General features: G+C 41.4%; 1 protein-coding gene across 5 annotated transcripts in view; it reads right to left on the bottom strand.

The window, feature by feature from the left end:
- The window catches only part of LOC145990982 (proton-coupled amino acid transporter-like protein acs), a 163,650-nt gene that overhangs the window by 53,697 nt on the left and 82,733 nt on the right, over window positions 1-27,220 (bottom strand). The window contains exons 1-2 of one of the 5 annotated variants that reach the window (XM_083126589.1): window positions 26,261-26,368; window positions 12,754-12,844 (exon numbers count right to left, since the gene is read on the bottom strand). In XM_083126589.1, coding sequence (XP_082982715.1) covers window positions 12,754-12,792 — 39 coding nt within the window. In that variant the 5' untranslated portion in view covers window positions 12,793-12,844; window positions 26,261-26,368. Of the gene's footprint in view, window positions 1-781; window positions 801-12,071; window positions 12,135-12,753; window positions 12,845-13,707; window positions 13,939-26,260; window positions 26,369-27,220 lie in introns of those variants that run through there. The other 4 variants (XM_083126590.1, XM_083126592.1, XM_083126588.1 and 1 more) reach the window with 4 other exon arrangements.

Here is a 27,220-nt window from a genome sequence, read left to right as displayed (position 1 = left end):
TCCGGGAAAGAGTTCATAGACACGCCCCCCCCCCCCAAGGAAAAAGTACATTGGAAAAGTAATTTTTAACATCAGAAATTGTTTGAAATATCTGAGTTTGCCCCAGACGGGCACCTGGTGGTTTCCCTCGATACAACGAAGACTGTCACCAGTTCAGCATTTCTCTTGCTCCTAAATTGCAATCCTGCGAGATATATATAGGCCTATGTTCACCTTGGTGAAAAGACTCAAGAATATTACCAAAATGAAAGAAGTGACAAAATATGACTAAACAATACACCGAATATTGCGAAAAATGACGGGAAAATGTCGAAAATCGGGGAAAATTACCTAAAACCTGAAAATATGCCAAAAATGCACTTTAAAATTACCTTTTTAGGGTTCTAGACGAAGTGTAATATTGTGTACATTTAATGGGCATCGTGTCCGAGATGTCAGAAAAAAGATGACATTTCATCAAGTTCCGCTTCCTATACATAACTGTAGAAGAAGAACCAACCCGAAAATATTTCATACAACCTCGAACCCAACGCTCCTCTTCCCTCAAAGTCTCACTGGCGTCAATGGGTACTATTCAGTATTGCAGTATTGTCAGTACTTTTTCAATGATGTAATAATGTGAGTGGAAAATTACAGTAAACGAAATCTTCATTTCACATTCGAATCATGAATGTATAACAATTTTGCAAATAGTAACATTACCGAAGATATTTTCAGAAGTACAACAAAGGATTTGCCTCAAAGGTAAATCTCCTAGAAAGAGATAGCCAAATGTACTTACGTTTTTGTTCGCTGTTTGACAAATGTATTCTCAGCTTATTTGTGACGGGATTCAGTCTGTGCACTTTGGATCCAACACTAATCAATTCTGACTTATTTAAGGTCATTTTTGTGAGATAACCCCCCCTGTCTGTATGCACGTAAAAGCTCATTAAAAAGCTTATGATGCGAAACTGACAAAATTATTTAGAGATAATGTTTGTTTAATTTCGCGATAAATGGACGCGTGGAACCATTAATATTGAACTTTATGTATTGACGTTTAAAGTCACTCATAATCTTTGCACAGGAAAATGGCAGACCCTTTTAACAAATACAATGCGGATATGTACAAACGTATTTAGCACAGATTCCTTTCGATGAAGAATTTTAAAATTTTCTCCTTGTACACAAGTGTTATAAATTTTAAATCCAGAGAAATATCAGTTCAAATCAGATTGGTGATAATGAAAATAACATACAAGGGACGAGCACATTGAGTATCGTGATGAAACTTCCATAAACAAAAGACATATTCGAGAGTAGCATGTATGGAGGTTCGCAATCTCTGGGTTCGTAGGATAGTTTTCACCTTGACGCCTGAAGGATAGGCAACAGGTCATGTTTCGGAATAGATAACTGAACATGGGTGCCATAAAAGGCTTGATAGATTAAGTTTGCTTCTCATTTGGCTAATCGCGAAGATGAGATTGAATGGTGATAAGAAAGTAATTAAGGGACAATCATCGTATTGAGAGCGAAGCGATCCCTTTAGCTTCGAATGGAGGTCTGAATGAACGAAGCTCTATTAATAGCAAGTATCCATGTCCTCTCCACGCTGTGAAAGTTTGTCTGTCTTTAACGTACCGAACACAAGATGTCTGACTTCTTTCTGTTAGCGTAAAGCATTGCAACAGAATTTAAGTTTCTTTCATTTTAACACTGTTATTTAGCGTGTGTGCTATAAATAACTGACTTCGACAAACTGCATTCTTCCTTAATTTTAAAAATTCTTTCTGTTGCATTGGATGTCTCAGATTTGATTACGAAATAGCCCCTAAGGTTTGACACCCTTATTTTCTTTTTTCTCGTAGATGGATTTACTGGATTGGATATGTATGCAAACTACAATAAGTTAAAAGTGTCTTGCACTATCTGAACAAGAGTGTACAGTTCGTCTGCGGACACCGATGTTTTTTTTTTTGTGTGTGTGTGTGTGTGTGTGTGTGTGTGTGTGTGTGTGTATATAATTGCTTTGTTTTTAGTTCCTCCTTATAGAGTTCGTTTTGGGATGCAGCTATTTGATTAAGGGGACTGTATAATATAAATAACCATTTCTCGTACATTTTCAGTTCCTGATTTACGTCATCCGTTTATACGTTAAGAGGCATAAATAACTAACTCCGTTGCCTTCCTGCGCCACAACAGGAGACGACGTGAATGAATCGACCACGGCTAACGTCGTCGCCTTGTAATCAAGAGGTCTCGGGTTCGATACCCGATGGAAGCACATGGTGGTTCGGATCCCACTTTTAACTGTAAGTTCAATCCTGATTAGCCTTTCTGTGCATAAAGCGGACTTAAACGATTCAAATTCACCACGGTTTCCTTTTATCATATTTAAAATGTGGGTGGGATAATTCTACAATTATGGTTAATTGTTTATATTCTTTGCACTTTCCAGGCCTCGGTAGGACGGAACGTTTATCTGTATTACCATCTCGTACACAAAGTAAACAATCCTCTAGATTATCCAAAAATAGCAGAAAAGCGAAGTAAAACAAATCAACTCAAAGGGAGCAGATAATCGGATAACCCTGACAGGGGCACGACGACTCCATAGTACAATCACAGCTTCACGATAGCCATAGCAACTTTGAGATGCATGCTAATTGCACAAGACCTAATCTGCCTAACCTACTCACATATACATCTAATAGCAGATATAAACATGTGGACAGGTTAGGCAGGTTAGGTTTAGTACTGTTAGCGAATGTATCACAGCAGACAATAAACACGTGCAGTGGCGGTGATTAGTGGGGGCGCAGTTGTTTAGATTCGTACATTTTGAACATGGAATTATATACTGTAGACATAGGTCTCGTAAAAGTTTCTTTGTTTGAGTTTTTGTTTTAAGTCCACTTTATGCACAGATAGGCTAATCTGAACTGGTCCTACAGCTTAAAGTGGGATTCAAACCACTATGTGCCTCCACCAGGTATTGAACCCTTAACACCTTGATTACAAGGCGACGACGTAACCACTACTCCATCGGGGAGGCCCGTTTCGTAAAATAGTGTGTGCTTGGCGTAATATTAATTGTAGAACTTTGAATTAAGCCATTACGTTAGGTTGAGGTTTTTGGCTAAAAAAAAAAAATACATGGTGGTCTTTACTAAATTTGGTAATTTGATTAAATTATTAGCTAATATTAAACAAATTGGTCCGATTGAGTGATGGGCACCTAATCGATGCGCAAGTCTCAAAGCTAAAATTCGGATATTGATGCACAGTGCAACACACGTGAAGACAATGAAAGCAAGAAGGAAGTAGTGGCGATTGCATGCAACCTTGCGGCCCTCATCACAAGGTCTTACCCATTAGAGCAGACGAATCACATCCAGGACGAGTCATTGTGCAAGATGGTGAAGGAGGTGCGGTGTTAATGACATCTCTGGTCACGTGACCTACGCTTTCTCCTCATCTCATCCTCGTCTCGTAGCGAGAGGTGAGCTGAAACCACGTGGGCAGGAACAACAACCGACATGTGGTTTTGATTGATTGATTATGCACAATAAGGCTAATCGGGTCTAGACCTAGTTTAACGTGGGATCCGAACCGAACCACTATGTGCCTCCACTGGATATCGAACCGGGGACTCCTTGATTCCAAGGCGACGACGCTACCATTGCACCACCGGGAACTGATAGGTGGCAGTGACAGCATAATTCTGTTCAAAACGGTCATCTATAGCAAGGTAGCAAAATGACAGCACTCACTTTCAAGTCTAGAAGACTTAGGCGGAAACTATAGGTTAGAATTTACTTATCGATATCTACAGATACTTTATCGGCATTTTGACCTTTCACGGAATCCGCAAAAATGCCGTGAGACACTTTCGAGGAGTCCAATTAACCTGGAAGTTATGCAAAAGTCGAACTTACTTTTCATTTTGCATCAGTTTTGTATGAAAAACTGCTTTTTGTGATGACGTAACATGTAATTTAATTTTATGACCTAATCTCAAATATCCTGGTAAATTGGTGCAATGTAATAAGAGTGGAATACTTAAACACTAATATTTATATATATATTTTGAACAACTTATAAATATTATAATCTTCAATCATTAATATCGGTATCTGTTGGAATCGGTGACAGTATCGGTATCGGTTCAAAGTGGTATCGACTCAACTACTATTTATCGATACCTCCTACTTTCAACTCAAAAAGGCCACCTATCATAAGGAAGCAAATGACAACAATTGCTAGGTCACCTATCATAAGCTAGCAATTGATACCGCCTGCTTTCAAATCTAAAAGACCACCTATCATAAGCTAGCAAATGACAACAATTGATAGACTCTAAAAGGCCACCTATCATAAGGTAGCAAATAACAACAATTGCTTTAGACTCTAAAAGGCCACCTTTCCTAAGCTAGCAATTGATCCCGTCAGGCAAGTATCTCGAAATATGTTTCGGGGGGAGGGTCCGAACCAAGTGTCTCGGGAATAATAATAATAGTAATAATAATAATGTTTAATTTAAAATAATTATATTAAATTAAATTAATACTAATTACATTATATAATTTAATATTACATTATTATTACATGAATAGGTAAAAAGACTGTATAAGAATAGATATATAACAGCGCATATTCATTACGTAGCTTACCTGTAGTTAAGATCCAAATAATTTACATAAAAACAAGTGCCCTGGCAATGAAATTAATGTCAAATAGATGAATAATTGAATATTTATTAAATAACAAAAATGATGTTACATGTAGTTCGAGAAAAGTGAGTTTCTAATAAATATATTATGCAGATTATTTTGAGTAGTGTACATAAATCTTCTTTGTAATGTCATTCAAAGCCGTATGGCCGCATATGTAGCCTAATCCTTGCCTTGTAAAAGGTTCAGAGGAAATTAATAACCATCGATTATGTAACAAATGCTAATATTTTCATTACTAAATTTTAGTACTTGGTAAGTCTTTCGGGGGGTCCGGATCCTTGGACCTCTCCCCCCTAAATACTTCCATCCTTCCCTTTAAAGCCGTACGATCCCAATATATACCCCTTTTCTTCCAATAAGTTCAGAGGAAATTATACAACAAACGCTAAACGAATATATTTCTCTTTATTTCGTACTATTTAAATATTTTTATCCGGTTCGATTTCGACATTCAAATGATATCTAATTCTGTGGAACAATTTCCAATTAGTCTATCTAGCTTTTAAGAAAACCTACAGCGCGTCTGAGAGACGACAAAAATTGAGCAAGTGGGCGCTGAAGAGAACGAAACGTTAGATTTCTATTTTTTTCTTCTTTTCATATTTTATGTCGCCTTTGGCTAAACGCGTCAATGAGAATGGATAACGATATATTAATTTGCTGAGGAGAGGCTTACAAAGAATACCCAGGCTAGGACTCGAACCTTAGGTAATGAGTCGACCACTCACATCTGACGGCTACCGAAACAGCGAAACTGGCAGAGAATGAGAGAAATTTGAGTGCTTCAGCGATTAAGAAAAGCTGGGAAGATGGATTGAAAGAAGAGAGAAGAGGAATATAAAGACAAGCAAGCGATCGAGTGGAAGAGAATGTGACAGAGAGAGAGGGGGCATAAAAAAGGGAAGCAGAGAGGAAGGAAAAGAGAAAATGAAAGAATAATTGGACAAGGAATATTTAGAGAGAGGAGATAAAAAGGAAGACGGGGAGAGACAGACATCAAGAGAGAGGGGGGGGGGTAACGCGGTAAACAAAAGAGAGAGAAAGGGTGATAGAACGAGACAATCGAAAAGAGAGAGAAAGAATGAATGGACAGGCAAAGGGAGAGGGAGAATCAGGCAATCAAAAAGAGAGAGAGAGAGACACGCAAGAGAGAGAGAGACCGTCAGACAAAAGAATGAGAACGGGACAGACAAAGAAATGGGAGAGAGACAAGAATAGATTGAAGCACACAAAAAGAGAGCGACACGGAACAAGAAAAAGAGAGAAGGAAGAATTAGAGTGTCAAAGAAGATCTCCCATTTGCAATATTTAATTGTGAATTTTTTTCAACGTTACGCACTGCAGTCATGGACGTCCGCAGGATTTTTTCCAGGGAGGGGCAAGGAAGGTATTTTTTCCAGGGGGGGCAAACAAGGCACATTAGCTCCAATAATAGTGTTGTTCCCTCAAAAAAACATTGCTTAAATTTGAATGTATCATATTCATGCAATAATTAACACACATTATTGCAGCTGAAATGAAATTATATGTGAAAAATATATAATTTTTGGTTGACTTCCATTTTCCAGGGGGGGGGGGGCACGGCCCCCCCTTGCCTCCCCTTCCGGACGCCCATGACTGCAGTCTCTTATACAAATTCAACACCCCTAGCTACTAGCACAGCCTTGCGCCTCCCATGCCCGAGAGCCAAGTTTTTTCTGTTTAAAATAGCATAACTGAAGTCCATTTAGAGTGATTTCGACCACTTGATTTAATAACCGCATACACTTGTCCCTTTCTATTCTTAATCCTCAACCTGGCCGCCAAACGATCCATTAAAGCTCTAAATAACAGGAAGGCACGTTTTTTTTCTTTCCAACCGTACTGGATATATCCAGTTGTATCCAGTTCTTCACGACTTTCTTCTTCTTTCTTTCTTAATGCGTCTCGTCTGGAGGAGGTGAAAGCTTGTAACGAAATGCAAGTTGCCAGTTCGGGTGCTCGGAAAGCGTATGTTTAGCAGCTTCCACGTGCCATGCTGCCAGGTTCTTTTTCTTGTGCAGTAGCCTCAAGCGTCTAACAAGCAGGTTTTGACGCCTTATGTGCCATTTGGAGTACTGATACCTGCGTCATAGCCGCCCTCTCACGTAAATTGTCACGTCATTCGCAATAGGTAGGCGTGTGTTGCATTCAGAAAGGCAACATCAAGGAACTCGAGGTAGTTTTAGTAAAAGGGAGTTTCCGCAATGGAACTTTAGGTGCAGACATTGCTGTGTATTGAGAGAAATAATAGTAGGGAGAGATTTTGCGGAAATAATCTCACTAACAATATTAATCTTCCATTATTAACAGTAAAATATGTCAATATTTTGAAGAATTTCAAGGCTGTCTGTTCTGAACCATACATTCTGTCGTACATGTGTACTAAAATGTATTAAATATACGTATTACATGTTTGTTAAATATGAAAAAGTTAGGAAATATGTAAATATATGTACTTACGAGCAGGGGAATTTATAAAATTTGGTCCCTACCGATATTATTATTATAATGAACAGTTGTGTTATGGTATTTTACTTCTCATGTATAGACATGTGATTAAAAATTATTCACTAAACTTCGATACAATAATACACTTAGATTAAACACGAGAACAATCACCTAAAATTGAAATCGATACTATAGTGCTTTTCACGGTCGAGTCGTCCGTGGAGCGGCTGCTACCGCGCCGGGCATTGAGAGCGAATCTGCCGGCAAACTGGATGCAGCATCCGCGTAAATGGAACCGCTAGCTATGTGATGAAGTACGCTCTTACATTTACGATTAAAATGAGCACGTATCTTGTTACAAGAGATGTTGGAAATGTTGTCCTTCAGTATCCACACATTAACGGCATTTTTTTTTAAAATAAAAAATAACTAACAGGTATCAGTACGGCATTTTTTTAAAAATAAAAAAAAATAACTAACAGGTATCAGTTCCTCTTCTGAAATTGCTTCAATTTCTCTCCGGATGTTTTCTTTCAATCTTCTAATGTATGGCTTCAGGTTAAAAGCTTAGTAGCTCGCCAAACAGACGTCATGCAAGGCGCCAGAGGAATTTTTGAGGAGTATGTTTCAATCGTGCTTCAACGTCGTCTATACCCTGTCCCAGATAACTGTAGAGCAGGGCCGCGCATATCGGCAGAGGAGGAGGAGGAAAATCTAGTGGTAAAAGCGCAGCGTTGCCAACCGTATGGTGCTGGCCGTACATGTACGGACGTACGGTCCAGATCTTAGTCCGTACGCTAAATGCACGGCTTGTCAAAATTTGCTCTTGCAGTTTTATCCCTAATATTTCTCTAAGAAACCAATCGTACGGACCTGGAGATAAAAATACGGTCCGTTTGCCATGTGCGTTCGGCATTATCCTTTTCAAAAGTTTGCAACGCTTACAGGAAATCGGGTAACTCCCGTCGCCAATTGCACAATCCCGTTTCTCTCACTGTTCATTGGTGGAGCCGTCTCGCCTCACTACTTGCGCAGAGACTTGTTCTCGTTCGCCTGGTCTACAGTTAGCTGGTACGAAGTTTAGTTTATCCTCAGTAAGCACACGCCTTTCACCCTTCGCTTCTTATAAAGAACAGACCCTGTTTCCTGATTTTGTTTCACAAGTTTTCGAACAATGTCTCTGTGTGCAACGGGAATTCTACTGCAAAACGCATTCTACATAAACATTCCTTGTTTTAAATTTGAATTATAACGTGGCATTATTATACTGTAGAAAAGCACCAGTAGCCTAATAAGTAAACTAAAATAAAACAATCTAAAATGCTTGTTAACACCTTAACACTTTACAAACACGTGCAAACTCGGCACTAGCTATCTGTATACTGAAGCACTGGCGCGTCCAGTGCCAATGTCAACGTACAGCTGTGGGTCTAAATGCCGGCAGATGCGCTCTCACTGCCCGTCGCGTCGGACGACTCGACTGTACATTAGGGTAGTCACACTGGCCGCGAACTTAGAAATAAGGATGTTGATTTCAACCCTCAATATCCCTCCACTTGACTTTCAATTGTTGGCATTTAAAATATTTACATTCGTTTGTTCCAGGAACAATTCTTTACATTCGGTGCATTCGTACTGGAGTCTTCCACTCCGGTTAAAATACAGTACTGAAAATAAAGCTATGATGTAAGAAGTTATTTAAACGCTAGAAAGTCCTTGCCTCTACCTTCTTTCATGAAATAAGGAAGTAAAACAACTTGACATGTTAGTTTCTTTCGCTATTATCACAGTATTAAGGGTTGCTAATAGCCGATGGTCTTTTGTCACTTGTACCCCTTCGGCGTCTCATTGTTATGCGCCCCCATGTACTTTCGGCCCCTAGGTTATAGCCTACTAAAAAAAAAAAGTGCGCGTCAAATCTCCTGCATATGGCGGTAGCCAATAGCAGCGCACTGCAGCGGTGCCATGTCGAAATCTCACACTGAAAAGAGACAGCGTGGTTGAGCGAAACGCCTTGTCACGGAACTAGGCAACGCCGCACGTCTGTGATTCGCAGGTGCTGTTCAGCCGTTCAAGGCCATATGCACGAGATTTGACGCGCACTCTAGTAGAATAGCGTAGTGACATGCGTGGATCCACGGCAACGGCGATAGGAGAAATCACACCTCCCTACTGCAATATTTTGGGATATATTATTATGTCAAATTTTGTTCTTTATCACCAAGTTTAACAAGTTTGTGAATATTCATTTTAAAGTTTGATTTAAGTCCACTTCTTGCCCATGATAAGCTAATCGGAACTGGACCTACAGTTTAAATTTGAGTCCGAATAACTCTGCCTCAGAAGGGGGTCGAACCTGAAACCACTGCAGAAATGTTTTTTCTTCTCTTTGATTATTCATTTTACTCCTCATATCTGATAGTTCAGTTTACCGTATCAATGGGAGGATTCGTGATAATAACGACACACGATAATAACCAATTATTCAAGCTCACAGCCTCTATTCGTGCCAAAAAAAAAGAAAAAAAGTTAATCTCTAGAACATATTTATTTCCTGCTAACAGAACCGTATAGCTTGTGTTTATACATGTTCGAAATGATTCTCGGTAAGATGACTAACCCACTGAAATTCGCCCCTCCCAACTCTAAATTCTGGATCCGCCACTGCCTAGTGACAAATCCTCCTGCTTATGAGTAACGTATGTAACTTAAAATTCACATTTTTAGGCTCAATTTGGCATGTAACGCCAACATTTCACCGATTTAATCTAAAAATATTAACAGAGAATTACATAATTATCTGCGCATTAAATATTAATATTATTTTAAAAATATTTTATCTTCAAAATTCAGCACGCAACCCTCCGATTTCTTTGTCAACTTTCCGTACAACGTCGTTTAATTGTTGCAGTTAACCTCCTGATATAAATAACAGTAGTTAATTACGTAAACCAACAAAACATCCAATCCTAGGTTGAAACAGCTGTGCTTTATCATACTGTGTCATGATTTTAGCACACTGTTGCTATGAACTCGAGGAATTGCCTTCGAGGCACCGTTTCTTCAAGGTTAAACCCTGAATTGCAAAATGTTTTAAGTTTCTTTAGCTCTTTCCTCGGACTGGCAGAAATTCACGTGATACGGTGTAAACAAGGAGAGGCAGATGTTATTCAATATCATACAAGTATTCGCAAGGTTGTTTACACCATATCAATTACGTAACTGCTAAACGGTTAAATTACTGGTAAGCCGGCCCCCGTGGCGCAGTGGTTAGCACATCGCGCTACGACGCCAGGGATCCCGGGCATTGACGTCCGCAGGATTTTTTCCAGGGAAGGGCAAGCAAGGTATTTTTTCCAGGAGGGCCAACATGGCATATTTTCCCCAATAATAGTGTTCATCCCTGGAAAAACATTGCTTAAATTTGAATTTATCATGTTCGTGCAATAATTAACACACATTATTGTGGCTGAAATGAAATTATATGTGGGAAATATATAATTTTTGATTGACTTTTGTTTTCCGGGGGGCACGCCCCCCTTTGCCCCCCCCCCTTCCGGATGCCCATGGTCCCGGGTCCGATTTTCGGCCTGGGCATGGGTGTTCTCCTTCATCAATTTAATCATATCATCACTCATCCCCATATTCGTAATTAGCCAAAGGTGGCATAAAAGCTAAGTAAAATAAACTAAATCAATCAGGTAAACACTTTCCGCTCTGCTTGCGGGCAAGGATACCCCCCCCCCCCAAACCATCTCCACTCTCAGGTTAATACTTTCTTATGGTAATTGAATAGAGATATTATGTACACGATGTGCAAAAACTATTGGTCGATTTTGTAGGTCATATTTTCATCAATAGTGAACAGAAATACATGATATTGCCACCATTTCAAAAAGAGGAATATTTGCAATTTGACACAGACCTTAAAATGCATTCGATGTATGCCCCGTGTGTGGCACGACAGATGTCCAGGCGGTACTTCCATTCTCTCTAAACCTTCACAAGCATGTCTTGTATGACGTTTCCGATGGGACTCAGTGTGCGATTTCTGCCTGTGGAGTGTCATCAAACATCAAAGACAATGTTTATGTTCCTCCATTTCCACAGAGACTGCCAGAATTGCGAAGGTGAATCGACATCGCCAGGGGTTGCATTCCAACCAAGCAGTCCTTTAGAACTAGAAGTCATTCATTGATATTTTGCCGATGAATGAATCTTATTCAGTGCATCCTTCTCTCAAATAACATTTTGTAAAAGTTTACACACGGGTGATTAAAGTTCACCTTATTAATTAACACAGCTTTCAAAGTTTGTACTGAAAGAGCGTTCTTGCTACTTGTCCACTAATCATTCATTACGAAAACACTCGATCATTGGGGGCATTAATTCCAGGTGAACAGAGAAGAAACTCCAATGCTTTCAGAAAACTGGAATGTGGCACATTGTTGAAACTAAAATGTGAAATAATTTCTACCCCAACAATCGTTAGGTGATGTTTTTTCCAGCAACCATTTTTTCTAATATTTCTGGCATTACGTAGTAATTTTAAGTCGATAAGTCGTTGTCACAAGAAAGATACATTTTGGTGTCCCGTTTTATGTTCCAAAAAACTCGAGACAGAGACTTAAAAAAATGAACTCTCCCGGCTAACACGCAGCTTTATCCTAGTCCGAAATCTGCGATTATTCAAACTACTCGGGATTGCATTCGCTAACCAAAATTGCCATAAATTGAACCTTTGTGAAACAAATTCCTGGAAAGGGAGAAATTTGAGTCGGTTAAAGAGTGTGTGCATAAATCACTGGCTAACAGTGCGATCGGATTTCGTCAGTTTTCATGCAAAAAAAAAATCAGGAAAAACTACTACTTATCTCGTACCATGTTTCTTCCTTCTCCGGAACACTCTGCCATCAAGAGAACACCCATTTTCGCCCTAAGCAACGCCACCTGTGTTCTTTTCCCTACATCCAATGTGTAACATACAAGCACCACAAAAAACTAACACTCCTCGCTGGACGGAACTCCATATGAACGTAACAAAAACGTACCGAAGGGCCTTCCAATGGGGACAAGTACAGATAATATTTTATTGACTAGTTTCCAAAAGGGTAAGGAAAACATCCTAGAGTTGTTTCTCTTCGTGAAGATAAACTCATCATTGTGTAAGTAGCAAATTCGATTTATTCTTTTGTCAACTGTTATCTCTGACACGTCGTTGACCCTGTTTGAGTAACCTGCATCCTGAGCCCAAAGGTTTTCAGTCGTTGGTGTATGACGCAGGGGAGTACGTTGGACCAATTTTTGGACGCGGTTGTGCTTCGTATTGTATATCTTCTACAGGAAGGTTTAGCAACATTTACAGGGCAAAAGGTATAACCACAGATAAGTGTAGTCTAGTCAACGTTTCTTATGATATAAAGCCACTGCTTTGCAAAACGCTTGAAAACAGTCACTATTAGTTATAATTCGGCTAACTTGACAAGTCTAGATAAGGCAATGCACACTGAAAACACATACCAATCTAAACTTCTACACAATGAAAGGATTTGCCTCAACTTACCTGCTGATACGAGTATCCATGGTGGTTGTTAGTGGCCATCTTGAAGTTAAGGTTCACTTGTCACAGTTGTAAGGAAACTCGAACATATATCCTGAAATTAAAAAGTTCTTAATTAGAATAATTGATGCACTTGTTTTTCTATATAATTCTTATTTTACATTATTTTTATTTGCCTCTTCAGATAAGGATGAATGATGATTCGATTAAATTGATGAGGGAGCACTCACAATGGAACATCCATGCCAAGTCCAGGAATCGAACCTGAAGCATTCCGGTGGCGAGATCATTGAGTCGACTGCTCAACGTACTCGGCCTCCGAGTTGAACATACTTGTCGAGAACCTATTACAGTAATTGACGAGCACAGGCATCAGGCTATACAATTATATACTCCTCCCCGATGACGCAGTGGTATCGTCGTCGCCTTGTAATCAAGGGGTCCCGGATTCGATATCCGGTGGAGGCACGTAGTGGTTCGGATCCCACTTTAAACTGTAGGTCCAGTCCCGATTAGCCTTACTGTCTATAAAGTGGACTTAAGACACCAACTCAATCAATCAATTATACATGTATATACATTTGCGGAGGCTAATCTCGAAAAGTTCTACAAAATGGAATGAAAAGTTAGTTGTGTCCATAATCGATACTTAAGAATCAAGATTTTTCGATTATTACAAAATCAATATCATTTATTTTTCACTTTTCGTTAATTTACCCCCCAAAAATCCATGTTTCCAGTTTAAGACAATAGCGTGTATGGCTCTAACCTTCAGTTTCCTGTAATTTTAATAACAAGACGCAATTCCTCTCCATGTGAAGAAGGTCCTTCTAACGCAATAAAATTAAAATTAAAACAAAAACAAAATAAAGCAACTTTCCATATCAACTTAAGCATTTTGGCTAGTCATTACAATTGCCTAGAACTTTTCAACATACGACAGTGAAACAAACTTACCTTGACAGAAACAACTAAAGTATAACAACTGGACGGAACTTCGTAGCACTTGCACAAATGTGAGCTTGAAAAATAATTTGTTTTCTCCACATTGCGCCAGATGGCGTGGAAGCACTGTTTACGCACGAACCATGTGCACTATCACTGGTACTGTATACCGTACCATAGCGCTACATAGGCTTTTCGAGAGGGCGGTAGAGTGGATTATCTGCAACACAAGGGCATTGCCGTGCTGCAAAAATCTCTGTAGGCACGCAAGGAGAAGAGTTCGTGCTTCGGTTCATTCTATTGTTGATTCATTCAGTAGGGGAGGTCGCCTTAAGATCGATACGTGGAAGCTTTTCCGCAGTTCTGAAGGGAATGCACTGACCGCGTTAAGGTTATTAACTGCGTTCGAACAGTGGCGTATTTAGGGTTTTCTCTGGGGGGTAAGATTTTCTCTTTTTTTTATTTTTCAAATGTGCGTGCTCGTTGAACTTTACAAAAATTTCTAAAACCAAATCGAGGCTATACATTTGTAATTATTTCTCTGTTGGCGGACATTTCGTGGGGTTGGGGTTCAAGCCCGTACGCGTGCCATATGCAGTGCCACTGACGTATGGAATACAAAATACAAGACGTCATCAGTGTTTAAATGAGGAAATATTTAACTCAACTGCCTTCGGTCATTACGTGATGAATTTGTAGCAGCCCGTCAAGGTGGTATGCATATATAAGCCTATTCTAATTATACATATCATTCTAACACATTAGTCACATATATACCCGGCTGACCTCCACGGCGGAGGTGTTAGCATAGCGTGCTACGACGCCAGGGCTCCATGGGTTCGAATCCGGCCTGGGCTTGTGTGTTATTGTGAGGGTATCCTTCAATTTCATCATATCATCACTCATCGTCGCGGTTAGCCAAAATTGGAAGAAAAGCGACAGAAAATTACAAAAATTTAAAAAAAATCACCTAGAGGGTAGCGGTTTCGTTAAAGGGGGGTCAGGTGGGGTACGCCCCTCAGGACCCCCTCCACGTGACCTTCGTTTACATTTAAAAATATGATTACACTATATACTAATATATACAATATTCTCAATTATCTTTCGAACATCATCATTTATTCCCATCTTTGCGATTAGCCAAAAGTGACAGAAATGCGACGTAAAATAACCTAATTAATGTTAAATAGTCTCGAGTTGCAAAACCTAGAGCCTTTCTCATCTTGAAAAAAATAATACGAGAGTTACAAAAGCGAAAGAAACACTTATTAGAATAAACAACGCATAAGCTATCTCAAGATAGGCATTCCCTTGGTATGTCTCAACAACGAAAGTAGCACAGTAAACCCACAGCAAAGGGAAAAAAGGTACGTGTTTCTAGTTGTTATGACGAATCATCAACTCGACAGCGATTCATTCACTGACGCACGCCCAGCACAAGACATCCATTAATTCGGAGACGTTGTTTGTCAACATATCATTCAGTATCCTCCTACGGACAAGAACAGCCGATGAACTGGGACGTAAACATCGGCAATTGAACAAAAGACTCCGAAGCTTCTGTAATGTTGCCAACTGTTCTGCGAGACATTACGTTCAAGCCAGTCCGAAAACAAATACGCCAGACACACTACTAATGTATTGAAATTGAATCAAGTTATCCATAGCTTTATCTCACAAAATAATTGGAGAACTAACTCATGGTTTCTGTTGTGTCAACCGGTAAGGGGCGACTCTTTCTGAAAACACCCAGATGTCAAACTGTCTTCCACGTTACACCCAGGATTGTATTTTGCATACTAATGAGGGTCTGGCGCCTGAACTCACAGCCAGTATAGTCCTCTGTGGGGCTCGTGTCTTCTGTCCATTTGTGATCAGGCCCGGAGCCAGGATTTTTTTTCGGGGGGGGGGGGGGGGTCATTCCTTATCAGGACAGGTGTCGCCAGAAATATTTGATAAAACTTGATTAGTAGATTAGAGACTGCTACTCGATCCACCCTATGAGTGAATTTCCAACACTGTTGTCCATTATTTTTCATACATTTTGTACAGTTAGTGTACTGAAATTCATAGTTATTGTATTTTGTTATTAACTTCTATACATTCCGTTAAAAAAAGGGCTTTAATAGTTAGGGCCAAATTTTACTCATAAAGTTTATATTGTGTGACCTCTCACAAAGAGACCTATACATTTTGATAGCTGTGGATCCATTTATTCTTTGGATGAAATGGTAGAAAATCAAACTATAAACTGGTTCCTCTGTTATACACTAAACTTTTTTCGATCTAACGTTTATTCCTGCTAAAGAAGTAAAATTAATTACCACCATACACTATTTAAATTCGATATTTTTAAGATTTCATGGGGCTGCAGCCCCCTTCGCCCTCCCCCTGGCTACGTGCCTGTTTGTGATGGTCGCTTCATCTACCTAATCTCATCACCATTCATCCCCATCGTCGCGATTAGCCAAAAATAACAGAAAAGCGATTTAAATTTATAAATTTGCATTATATGAAGTATTCCCAGATATCTTGGGGGGGATTTGCCCCCTGGTCCCCCTCTGCGGGCGCCCTTGCCACCATCGGGAATTGAACACAGTACCATAAACTGCAACGATGAAGCTGCATGACGATCATCACTTGAAGCTGACGAAAAATCAAACACTTGAATAAATAACTTAGGTGGGAAGTTACCCTGGAACTTTCGGATTCATTTAAAGGAGAGAGAGAGAGGATGAAATAAACATGAAATCATAGAAAGTGAGAAAACAGAGGAAGAAACAAAAGAAAGATATCGAGAGAGACAAGAAAGAAATAAGGGTAGAGAACAGTAATAGAAGAAAGCAATTTAAAGACGCTAACCAAGGAAACAGAGAGAGAGAAAGAGACAAAGAAACAGTAGCACAAAGAAAGAGAAAGAGGGTGAAGAAGAGAGTGAAAAGAGAAAGAGACCGAGGGAGATAGAAAGACTGAAAGAAAGGTAAAGCGATAAGAAGAAAAGCATGAAAAATGAAAGGAAGATATGGAGAAACAGAGGAAACGGAGAAACAATAGGAGGAAAGAGATAAGTAGAAACAGACGAGAGGATAAAGAGAATCAGAGAAAGAAAAAAGGAAGGAAAGATAGGAAAAGGAGGAGAGAGAGAAATACAGTAGAACAATCTTTGCAGGTACAACAACCGAACCGAAGTCTACCTGAAAACATTTCTTCCCTTGAGCCTATCTGAAGGCTGTTAACTGGCGGCGCCAAAGCAACAGACTGACCCAGAAAACCTTTCACAGACGCGCTCAACCACTAACCAGATTTCTCATCTGAAACTGAAGTTTGGAATCCCTGCTCTTGCAAATGAGGTGTGCACCCCACTAAAAGAAATAATTTAGGAAAAATAACAATGGCTAGTGTTCAAGGGACTCTGCGTATGTCTATGGCCCTAGTAGAACTTCGGTCGAAGACGTCAAACTCTGCAGTATCCTCCTCGATGGCGCAGTGGTAGCGTCGTCGCCTTGGGGGGGTCCCGGGTTCGATACCCGGTGGAGGCACATAGTGGTTCGGATCCCAATCCCGATTAGCCTTACTGTGCATAAAGTGGACTTAAAACACCAAATCAATCAATCAAACTCTGCAGGCAGGTCATGTAACTTCCGGCATCTTAACATCCACTAACCGAACAAGCTTGCACACTTCAGTAGCACCCCGATAGAGGACTGGTCAAAGCAGAACAGCCATAACGAAGTGCCATAGGCGTGCGCACACCCTCTGCTGGGGGACAAAAGCCTTGATGAAACTTCAGTCGGGGAAAATATATCTGAGAAGATCCTATTCCCGTGTACAGTCACCAGTAATAAAATTCGGACACCTATACCCTCAAATACTAGCTTCCCTGAAGGGGCATGATGTGCGTTGCCTGTTTACGGGGGTGGTACAAGGTTTTTATTCAAAATTTGCTACTATACTCCATCCCTGAAATCTTTGGAGCAAGGCCACGCATAACGTGACTCCCAAATTGTTAACTTCAAATTCGTGATTAGGAGGCCTCAATTAGTTAGTATGCGAAATATTACAAAAATCGGGGAGGGGTTCGGTATTGTAAATTCTTACCGATTTTTGTTATTTAGCGTCGCTTCTCTGCCAGTTTTGGCTAATCGCGACGATGAGTGATGATATGATAAAATTGGTGAAAGGACACTTGCGAGGAATACCCATGCCCAGGCCGGGATTCGACCGCGGGCCTGTTTAGTTTTTATTTCTATTTACATAAATAAATTAGATTCCATAGTTAATTTGTTTCACATTCTTGTTTTAATTTAGTTGTGCGTGTATTGTTATTGATGTAGGTCTGTTAATGATCTCTTGGAAGAGAGGAAGAAAGAAAACGTGCAACACCAACAACCACACGACTGCGTTTAGCTGAAGTCAAAACTAATTGATTATCTCTTGTTGGTGTAACAATAATTCACCCCTCGCCGTAAATTTTTTGGTGGGAGAATTTTTTTTAGGACAAGATTGTCGGTGGGGGGATCCCCCCGTCTCCCCCAAAATTTCCCACCCTGCAGGCAACTTTTGAAGAAGGTCACCCTCGATCTACAGTTTAAATGCAATGCAGGCACACGAGGAGGGTTTGCGGATAATTATTATGCCTAATACGTATTTTAGAAGACTCAAATGTTCTGCCTTTTTATCACAAAGATGAACAGGTTCATTAATTTTTTTTTTTGCAGTTTGTTTAGGCACACATTTTGCTCATGATAGGGTAATCGGAACTGGACCTACAGTTTAAATTTGAATCCGAACCACTCTGCGAGATGCCTCAGAAGAGAATCGAACCCGAGGCCACTGCAGAGGGGTCTATTTGTTTACTTTACTCCTCGTATCTGATCGTTCAGTTTACAGTGACAATCGGAGGAATTATGATTTTATGATTTTTTTGCCAAAAAAATGAAAAAGAAGACAGAAAATCTATAGAAAGTTGTTGGTTCCTGCTAACAGAACCATATATTGTAACGGGTTTGACGCTTCGTCCTGAAGACCGAAGTCCCCAGTTCGAGGTGCCAAACAACTCTACCGCTAGTCCGTAGGTTCAGGGTTCCGCGGCCGCCCGATTGGACGGTCGTCGGTCCTTGGTTCGCGTCTCCGGTTAAGGAAACACGATTCCTACCACCAGCTAACGGTTTAAGTCCAGGTTCATGTCACCGGGTCGGTTATTTACACCTCCGGCGGTAAGCCACGTCGTGCATAAAGTGGTGCTGTTATTCATTTTTTAGCAATAATAATAATAATAATTGTAATAATAGAAAACTATAAATCTTCTGGTCAATGGAGACAAGCTATACAGCTTCAAACTCAGGACTAAAACCAAAAATATCGACCATACGAGGATATACATCTATACATACATATAAATGAATCAAGAACACCTGTAGGATAACGAATATATATACGTGTATTCGGTAAAAATAAACACAACAATGATAATGTAACCATTACATGTCCCCTCACTCTCATTCTATCATGCACTCACACACACACACTGCAAGTGTGGACACAATATAGCATTACATGATAAAATATCTAACCGCCTCTTTGGTTTATTTCCTGTGTACCTTCGAATTTGAGATTTCTATTAGCCCCTTAGGCTTGCTTTCAATGTAAATACGCGCGGTTAGCGCTCTGTCACGTATGAGACGCGATTAGCTAGGCGTCATAGTTACAAAAGTAAACAATAATTGACATTACACATTGTTGAGGCACTACAATGCAAGAAAAATAAGCATAGACTAAATGAGTGACAAGATGAAATAAACTTGATTACAAGTACACGAGTGCTGGTAATACAAACGACAGTAATATAAACTAGGATATATTCAAAATGATTAACTCAGCTATACTATTTAGTACCTAGTTTTTCTAATACCTATATATATCAAAGAGCACGGTAAAAGTCAAATAATTAATTATATAAATACTCGGCGCGAGAATAGAGTAGGTCTTTTACATTTATAGAACTTCGAAGGGTGAGCGAAATAGGTTCTTAATTTTTGAAGATTTATAGTACTTTCGATTTGATTGGCCAAAATAATTAATAATTGCAGGCAACATTGTTCGATTTCATCTCGCTTTGTGTTATGACGAACCAGTAGCGACGTAGGTGGACAAATGTTCACTCTCACACATAAAGAAATAACTGGAGGATACTATACCGACTCAATGGCGGCGAGGTCCTCGTTGAGGCGTCCCGACGACACTCGTGGCTATGCCAGTCTGTCCTCCTGGCGGGCGAAAACTCTGTCTTCGACTTAGACGTAACATTCATTTTTCTTCCCTTTTTCCATCGCGGCGACGAAGATGGGCGGAAAAGCACCTCGCTTCCATCTGTCTGCTCGGGGCGTTGCATCCGATCGTGGCTTCCAATGGCCGTTCGGGGATACGCAGGGCGTCGGGTCGTCTAAGGGCGGACGTCGTTTCATCTCTATCTCTTCTTCTTTTCTCGGCGTAACATCCGTCTCACCGTTGTGGTACTTTCGTCTCTCATCTGGGTTGGCAATGCGAGTTGTCGCTGCGGCGTGGCTTTCATCTCAGACGCCGTTATGCAAGCGTCGTGTTGCGGTTCTCTTGGCTTAAGGCGTCGTATACTTAAGCAGGCGTCGTGGCTTCTTCTCTTGGCTTCCTGGCAGCAGTAATCGGAAACCCGAAGGTCCCGTCCCTCTCGTAGTTTTCAACCGCCCATGGTTATTCAATGTCCCTCCTTACAAAAAAGGGAAAAACACCTGGAGCACGTGAAACACGTAATCAACACGGCCTCAATTCCTGGCACTGTCACTGCGATCACACACTCACGACAATTAACACGACGCGGTCGAAAGGTTAAAACAAAGCAAAGTTCCGTATCTCGCGCAAAGTGACGCGGAGATGGTGTTCGGTCTGAATATGGCGCTAAACTGTTTCAGTCCTCTGGAGTCCAGGGGTATTTAAGGAAAACTTGAAACTTCAAAAATCAACCGCCTCGCAGTTCGTTAGCTTAGAAAAAATGCTGGACGGTGGTCTTTCTTCCAGGCTCGTTGTCCACTTGGGAGGTTTGGGGGTGAAGAAAAAAAAACAGAGCAGCCCTCACACGTGTTGCGAAAGAACTCCCCCTCGGTCGGCAGCTCGGACGTTTTTTCCATTCGTTGAACAAGTAAAAGTCACCCTTAGTGGCAAAAATTCCACAAGTCGCTATTGTTTTCCTACCCTCGCCGTCTAGAACCGAAAATCCAAGAAAAGCCAAAAAGCAGAACTGGCTACAGAAAGTTGTTAAGAGTATTTACGAAATTCTAAAATACACTCACATACTACAAAAAGACTGGTGACAAAAGTAATTGTCACATCTCGCCCCCCCTAACTTCAAAAAAAATTGTAGGCTTCAAAATCGCTCTCGGCTGGGGAGATTTTTTAAGGTTACATATTTTTTTAAACACCCTGTATATGAACTCTTTTTTGAAACACCCTGTATCAGAACACTTTTTTGAAACACCCTGTATATGAATCGAATCTATACTTGAAAAATGCTTTTAAGAGTAAATACGCAATAAAACAATCCTTAAAGGACGTAAAAAGATAATACATTGGGATATACGCATATAAAAATCAATAATGACACAAGAGTAAAATATAAAAATATAACTAGTCCATTAACATAAACTTGAAATCTCTAAGAGCGGTCTCCCGAACGCTGAAGTCCGGAGACGCCAGGTGTTGGAGAGTCACTTCTTGTTTGCACCTGATTTCGCTCTTCAGTCCCTCGGTCCGACTGCGGGCTCCTTGATCGACCGTGGGGTCGGTAATACCCATCACGTATCTGACCTAGTTGAAACTTATCGTCGCGGTTGCCCTGCACTGTGCCGTGCGGCGGTCGACGCATATTTCCTCCTCCACGTCTGCCTCTCTGGTACTGCCGCTGTTCTCTCTGTGGCGAAGGTGGTGAGGGGTGAAAGTTTTGATCATTGGCGCGTGGATCGTGGTGCTGTCCTCGCTGAACCATCTGAACTCGCTGGGGTCGGTTCCGGCCGTGACGATCATCTTCTCCTCTGGGACGCTTATTCCAGCGCTCTGCCCTGTCGCGTTCTTCTTCTTCTGAGCACTGGTACAGGTTCTCCAGCGTCAGCGACATCGAGTCGGGGTCGAACACGCAACTGCCATTAAGGTGACGCCGGACATCTTGAGGAAAATGATATATCAGCGCCGCGATTATTTCTGGAGCCGTCATTTGAGGCTGCAGTGCCTTGAATTCATTATATTTTTTCCAGAAATATTGCGCGTACGTAACGCCCGCGTTTCGGCTGTAACGTTCATTGCGCAGTAACATTAACATGCGTTCTACTTGGATCGGCCGCTGAAAGTGCCCTAGGAACATCTCCCGGAAAGCTTCATAAGATGTGAAATGCCCTTCATTCGTTTGAAACCAATTTTTCGCCCGATCTTCCATCAAGCCTCGCAAAACAAGGATCTTTTCTTCATTCCCTAAGGACAGCTCCTCTGAGGTAGTTTCAAATCGTTCCAAAAATGCAGACGGTAAAACCCGATCAGCCCCGTTGAATCTTTTGAAATGGTTCTTGTATTCAAGTGGAAAAATTGCTCGCCTCGCAATTGTGGGTGGCGAATAATGACCTTCGCAGCTGGTGGTCGCTGGTCGAGTGGGTAAACCGGGGAAACTCTCATTTATCGCTGGCTCATTGACAGGCTCCTCATTATTGCTGGTAACCGAAGTACCTGGGTTTGTCCTCGTAGCCGCGGGCGTTTCTCGTCGCTGAGGGTGAGAAAAGTCCAAACTGTCCATTCTTTTTTCCAAGGCCTGTATCCTTTGCGAATGGTCCTCAACCTCGCCTATTGTTTTCGTCACCCGCTCTCTCAGACCTTCAGAGTTTTGGTGACAGCTCGCCTCAAGCTGGGCCGAGGATTTTCTCATAAGTGCCAGTTTCTCTTCCGTGTGGTCTGTCCGTCGCGACAGTGTTGCCAACTGCTGGTCCTGGTCATCAACACGGGAATCCAAGCGAGCGATTTCCGCGGTGAGTTTCTGCTCAGTAACTTGCAAACGCGTGGAAAAACGTTCAGTCATTTGTTCCACCGAAATACGCACCACTTCCTGGAATCGGGTCTCAAGCTGTTCTATCCGCTTTTGTGTCTCCGCATGCTCCGCTCGGATCAGCTGTCTTATCATCTCGAACATCCTGTCGTTGGTGCCGGCGCCATTATTCAATGCATCATCTGTTTTTTCCATCGGAGCGACTTCTTCCGGGGGGGAAGGGGTCAGCTGATTCAGGTCTTCAATAGGTGGCGTGGATTCAGTATTTACCACTAAGCCCCCGTGTCCTTGCATCCCTGACGAAATAACACAAATACTACAGCGCGGCTGCGCTTCGTTCGACGGGTCCATTTCACCTAATAGGATTTCCATCCCGCAAACTACACAATTTCGTGCTTCGCTCATCTTTCGATAAATAATTTTCTCACTTCTCAATTTCATTAGATTTTTAAAAACACTCACTACGTCCTGAGGTCGTCGGAAAATAAGTCTGCACTTCAAAAATATATAACGCACTACAGAAAAACAATACAAACAATAACCTATCAAAAATGCAGAGAGGAGGGCACGACGGGTCCTTTCCTGCTACCTTGTAGAAGCCTAGTGAAATTAAAAACGACGCACACACACAAAAATTTGCCACTAAATCTGTATAACCTACTTCCTTGAATTATCGCCCTTGCCGATGTTTGCCTACATAATTGCCCTTTACGTTAATCAAATTCGCGCCGAGATAACATAAACACCGAATACTAAATATGGATATCAATAAACATAGCAGAATACGTATAAAAACATTTCAACGCTTCCTGAAAAAATATTATGCACTTGTAAAACTACTACCGTGACACACCCGATGAAGGCGAAAAAGAAGACCGGTGCCTGTTCGGGATGCCAAATTGTAACGGGTTTGACGCTTCGTCCTGAAGACCGAAGTCCCCAGTTCGAGGTGCCAAACAACTCTACCGCTAGTCCGTAGGTTCAGGGTTCCGCGGCCGCCCGATTGGACGGTCGTCGGTCCTTGGTTCGCGTCTCCGGTTAAGGAAACACGATTCCTACCACCAGCTAACGGTTTAAGTCCAGGTTCATGTCACCGGGTCGGTTATTTACACCTCCGGCGGTAAGCCACGTCGTGCATAAAGTGGTGCTGTTATTCATTTTTTAGCAATAATAATAATAATAATTGTAATAATAGAAAACTATAAATCTTCTGGTCAATGGAGACAAGCTATACAGCTTCAAACTCAGGACTAAAACCAAAAATATCGACCATACGAGGATATACATCTATACATACATATAAATGAATCAAGAACACCTGTAGGATAACGAATATATATACGTGTATTCGGTAAAAATAAACACAACAATGATAATGTAACCATTACATGTCCCCTCACTCTCATTCTATCATGCACTCACACACACACACTGCAAGTGTGGACACAATATAGCATTACATGATAAAATATCTAACCGCCTCTTTGGTTTATTTCCTGTGTACCTTCGAATTTGAGATTTCTATTAGCCCCTTAGGCTTGCTTTCAATGTAAATACGCGCGGTTAGCGCTCTGTCACGTATGAGACGCGATTAGCTAGGCGTCATAGTTACAAAAGTAAACAATAATTGACATTACACATTGTTGAGGCACTACAATGCAAGAAAAATAAGCATAGACTAAATGAGTGACAAGATGAAATAAACTTGATTACAAGTACACGAGTGCTGGTAATACAAACGACAGTAATATAAACTAGGATATATTCAAAATGATTAACTCAGCTATACTATTTAGTACCTAGTTTTTCTAATACCTATATATATCAAAGAGCACGGTAAAAGTCAAATAATTAATTATATAAATACTCGGCGCGAGAATAGAGTAGGTCTTTTACATTTATAGAACTTCGAAGGGTGAGCGAAATAGGTTCTTAATTTTTGAAGATTTATAGTACTTTCGATTTGATTGGCCAAAATAATTAATAATTGCAGGCAACATTGTTCGATTTCATCTCGCTTTGTGTTATGACGAACCAGTAGCGACGTAGGTGGACAAATGTTCACTCTCACACATAAAGAAATAACTGGAGGATACTATACCGACTCAATGGCGGCGAGGTCCTCGTTGAGGCGTCCCGACGACACTCGTGGCTATGCCAGTCTGTCCTCCTGGCGGGCGAAAACTCTGTCTTCGACTTAGACGTAACATTCATTTTTCTTCCCTTTTTCCATCGCGGCGACGAAGATGGGCGGAAAAGCACCTCGCTTCCATCTGTCTGCTCGGGGCGTTGCATCCGATCGTGGCTTCCAATGGCCGTTCGGGGATACGCAGGGCGTCGGGTCGTCTAAGGGCGGACGTCGTTTCATCTCTATCTCTTCTTCTTTTCTCGGCGTAACATCCGTCTCACCGTTGTGGTACTTTCGTCTCTCATCTGGGTTGGCAATGCGAGTTGTCGCTGCGGCGTGGCTTTCATCTCAGACGCCGTTATGCAAGCGTCGTGTTGCGGTTCTCTTGGCTTAAGGCGTCGTATACTTAAGCAGGCGTCGTGGCTTCTTCTCTTGGCTTCCTGGCAGCAGTAATCGGAAACCCGAAGGTCCCGTCCCTCTCGTAGTTTTCAACCGCCCATGGTTATTCAATGTCCCTCCTTACAAAAAAGGGAAAAACACCTGGAGCACGTGAAACACGTAATCAACACGGCCTCAATTCCTGGCACTGTCACTGCGATCACACACTCACGACAATTAACACGACGCGGTCGAAAGGTTAAAACAAAGCAAAGTTCCGTATCTCGCGCAAAGTGACGCGGAGATGGTGTTCGGTCTGAATATGGCGCTAAACTGTTTCAGTCCTCTGGAGTCCAGGGGTATTTAAGGAAAACTTGAAACTTCAAAAATCAACCGCCTCGCAGTTCGTTAGCTTAGAAAAAATGCTGGACGGTGGTCTTTCTTCCAGGCTCGTTGTCCACTTGGGAGGTTTGGGGGTGAAGAAAAAAAAACAGAGCAGCCCTCACACGTGTTGCGAAAGAACTCCCCCTCGGTCGGCAGCTCGGACGTTTTTTCCATTCGTTGAACAAGTAAAAGTCACCCTTAGTGGCAAAAATTCCACAAGTCGCTATTGTTTTCCTACCCTCGCCGTCTAGAACCGAAAATCCAAGAAAAGCCAAAAAGCAGAACTGGCTACAGAAAGTTGTTAAGAGTATTTACGAAATTCTAAAATACACTCACATACTACAAAAAGACTGGTGACAAAAGTAATTGTCACAATATTGTTTACATGAAACAATGCAAGTGTATGTTAGAATTGTTTTCTGTAAGGTGAGGATGGTACCTGACTTAAATTTTCCCCCACCCAACTGTAACTCCTGGATCCGCCACTGCTGCTATGTACCTTTACCGGAAATCAAATGGGAGGTTGACACGGGTCCGGAGGTGCCGAGACCCTCCTATACTTAGCTACGGGTCTGCGGGTGCGAACAATGTGAACGTTTATATAAAACCCAATCTCTTACCTCAAGAAAGATATCCCCCGACACCTGCAGGCTGTGGCCGTGTCGACGGGCAGCTGTGACGAGCGTTTCTCCTGTGACGCTCGCACATTCACTACCACCTCCTACAGACGCGGGTTACGATTGGCCTCCAACAAGGTCGCCTAGCTACCAGGTGTCGGAAACACAGACGTCACGACCTCATGCCAACGTTAATCCCATCTGGTTCTAACCAGATTGGCTTCCTTGCGAATTAGCATACGCGTACATATTAATAACAGTACATTTCATAAAAAAAGTGCTTTGCAATGCTTTTTTCTTTGTCACCTCACGCCCTGTTCTGCCCACATTGACACAGGGCGTAAGACTACAAAATAAACTCACGCTGCAGAGCCTGACGCTACTTCTTTATCGTTTTTTAGGGGCAACTTCTAGATGTTAATCTCTCACCCATTCAACTAACAGACTGTTGCTTGCAGTGTAAACTTTCTCCAGCAACCAGTGTTGCCAAATGTACGAACATGTTCCTACATCCCTTCACCGAAATGCTTGTCAGAATTATGGTGCAAAAAGCAACGTAGAAGTGTTTTCTTACGATGCCAAAATCCAGTCTCTTTTGTCACAACGGTGACGAGAATAGTAAGTGTTCGGCTCGGAAGATCTGGATTTAGATCAGTGGCTTGCCCAAGGAGGATGCGGGGGTTGGTGGGGAGTCACCCTATTCCTCTTTGGCCCAGTATTACTAAAAGAACGTCAAAGGAAGAGAAAGGTGGCGAAATTATGGCGGACTTCTAAAAGAAAAAGTATATGTACCCCACCCCCTAAAGAAAATCCTGGGCACGATACTGGTTCAGGTACAGTCAACGAATTCAGTAGTGATAGTGTATAATTTATACACAACAATTGTGATGCACTACACTAATTTTGACTTTTGTAAAATTAATTGGAAAAGTTTTCACTTTCAATAAAAGGAATTATACGATG

This window comes from Lepisma saccharinum, chromosome 8 (genome assembly GCF_977018435.1).
Source record: "Lepisma saccharinum chromosome 8, izLepSacc3.1, whole genome shotgun sequence".
NCBI lineage: Eukaryota > Metazoa > Arthropoda > Insecta > Zygentoma > Lepismatidae > Lepisma > Lepisma saccharinum.
This window is presented reverse-complemented; position numbering and strand designations above follow the sequence as displayed.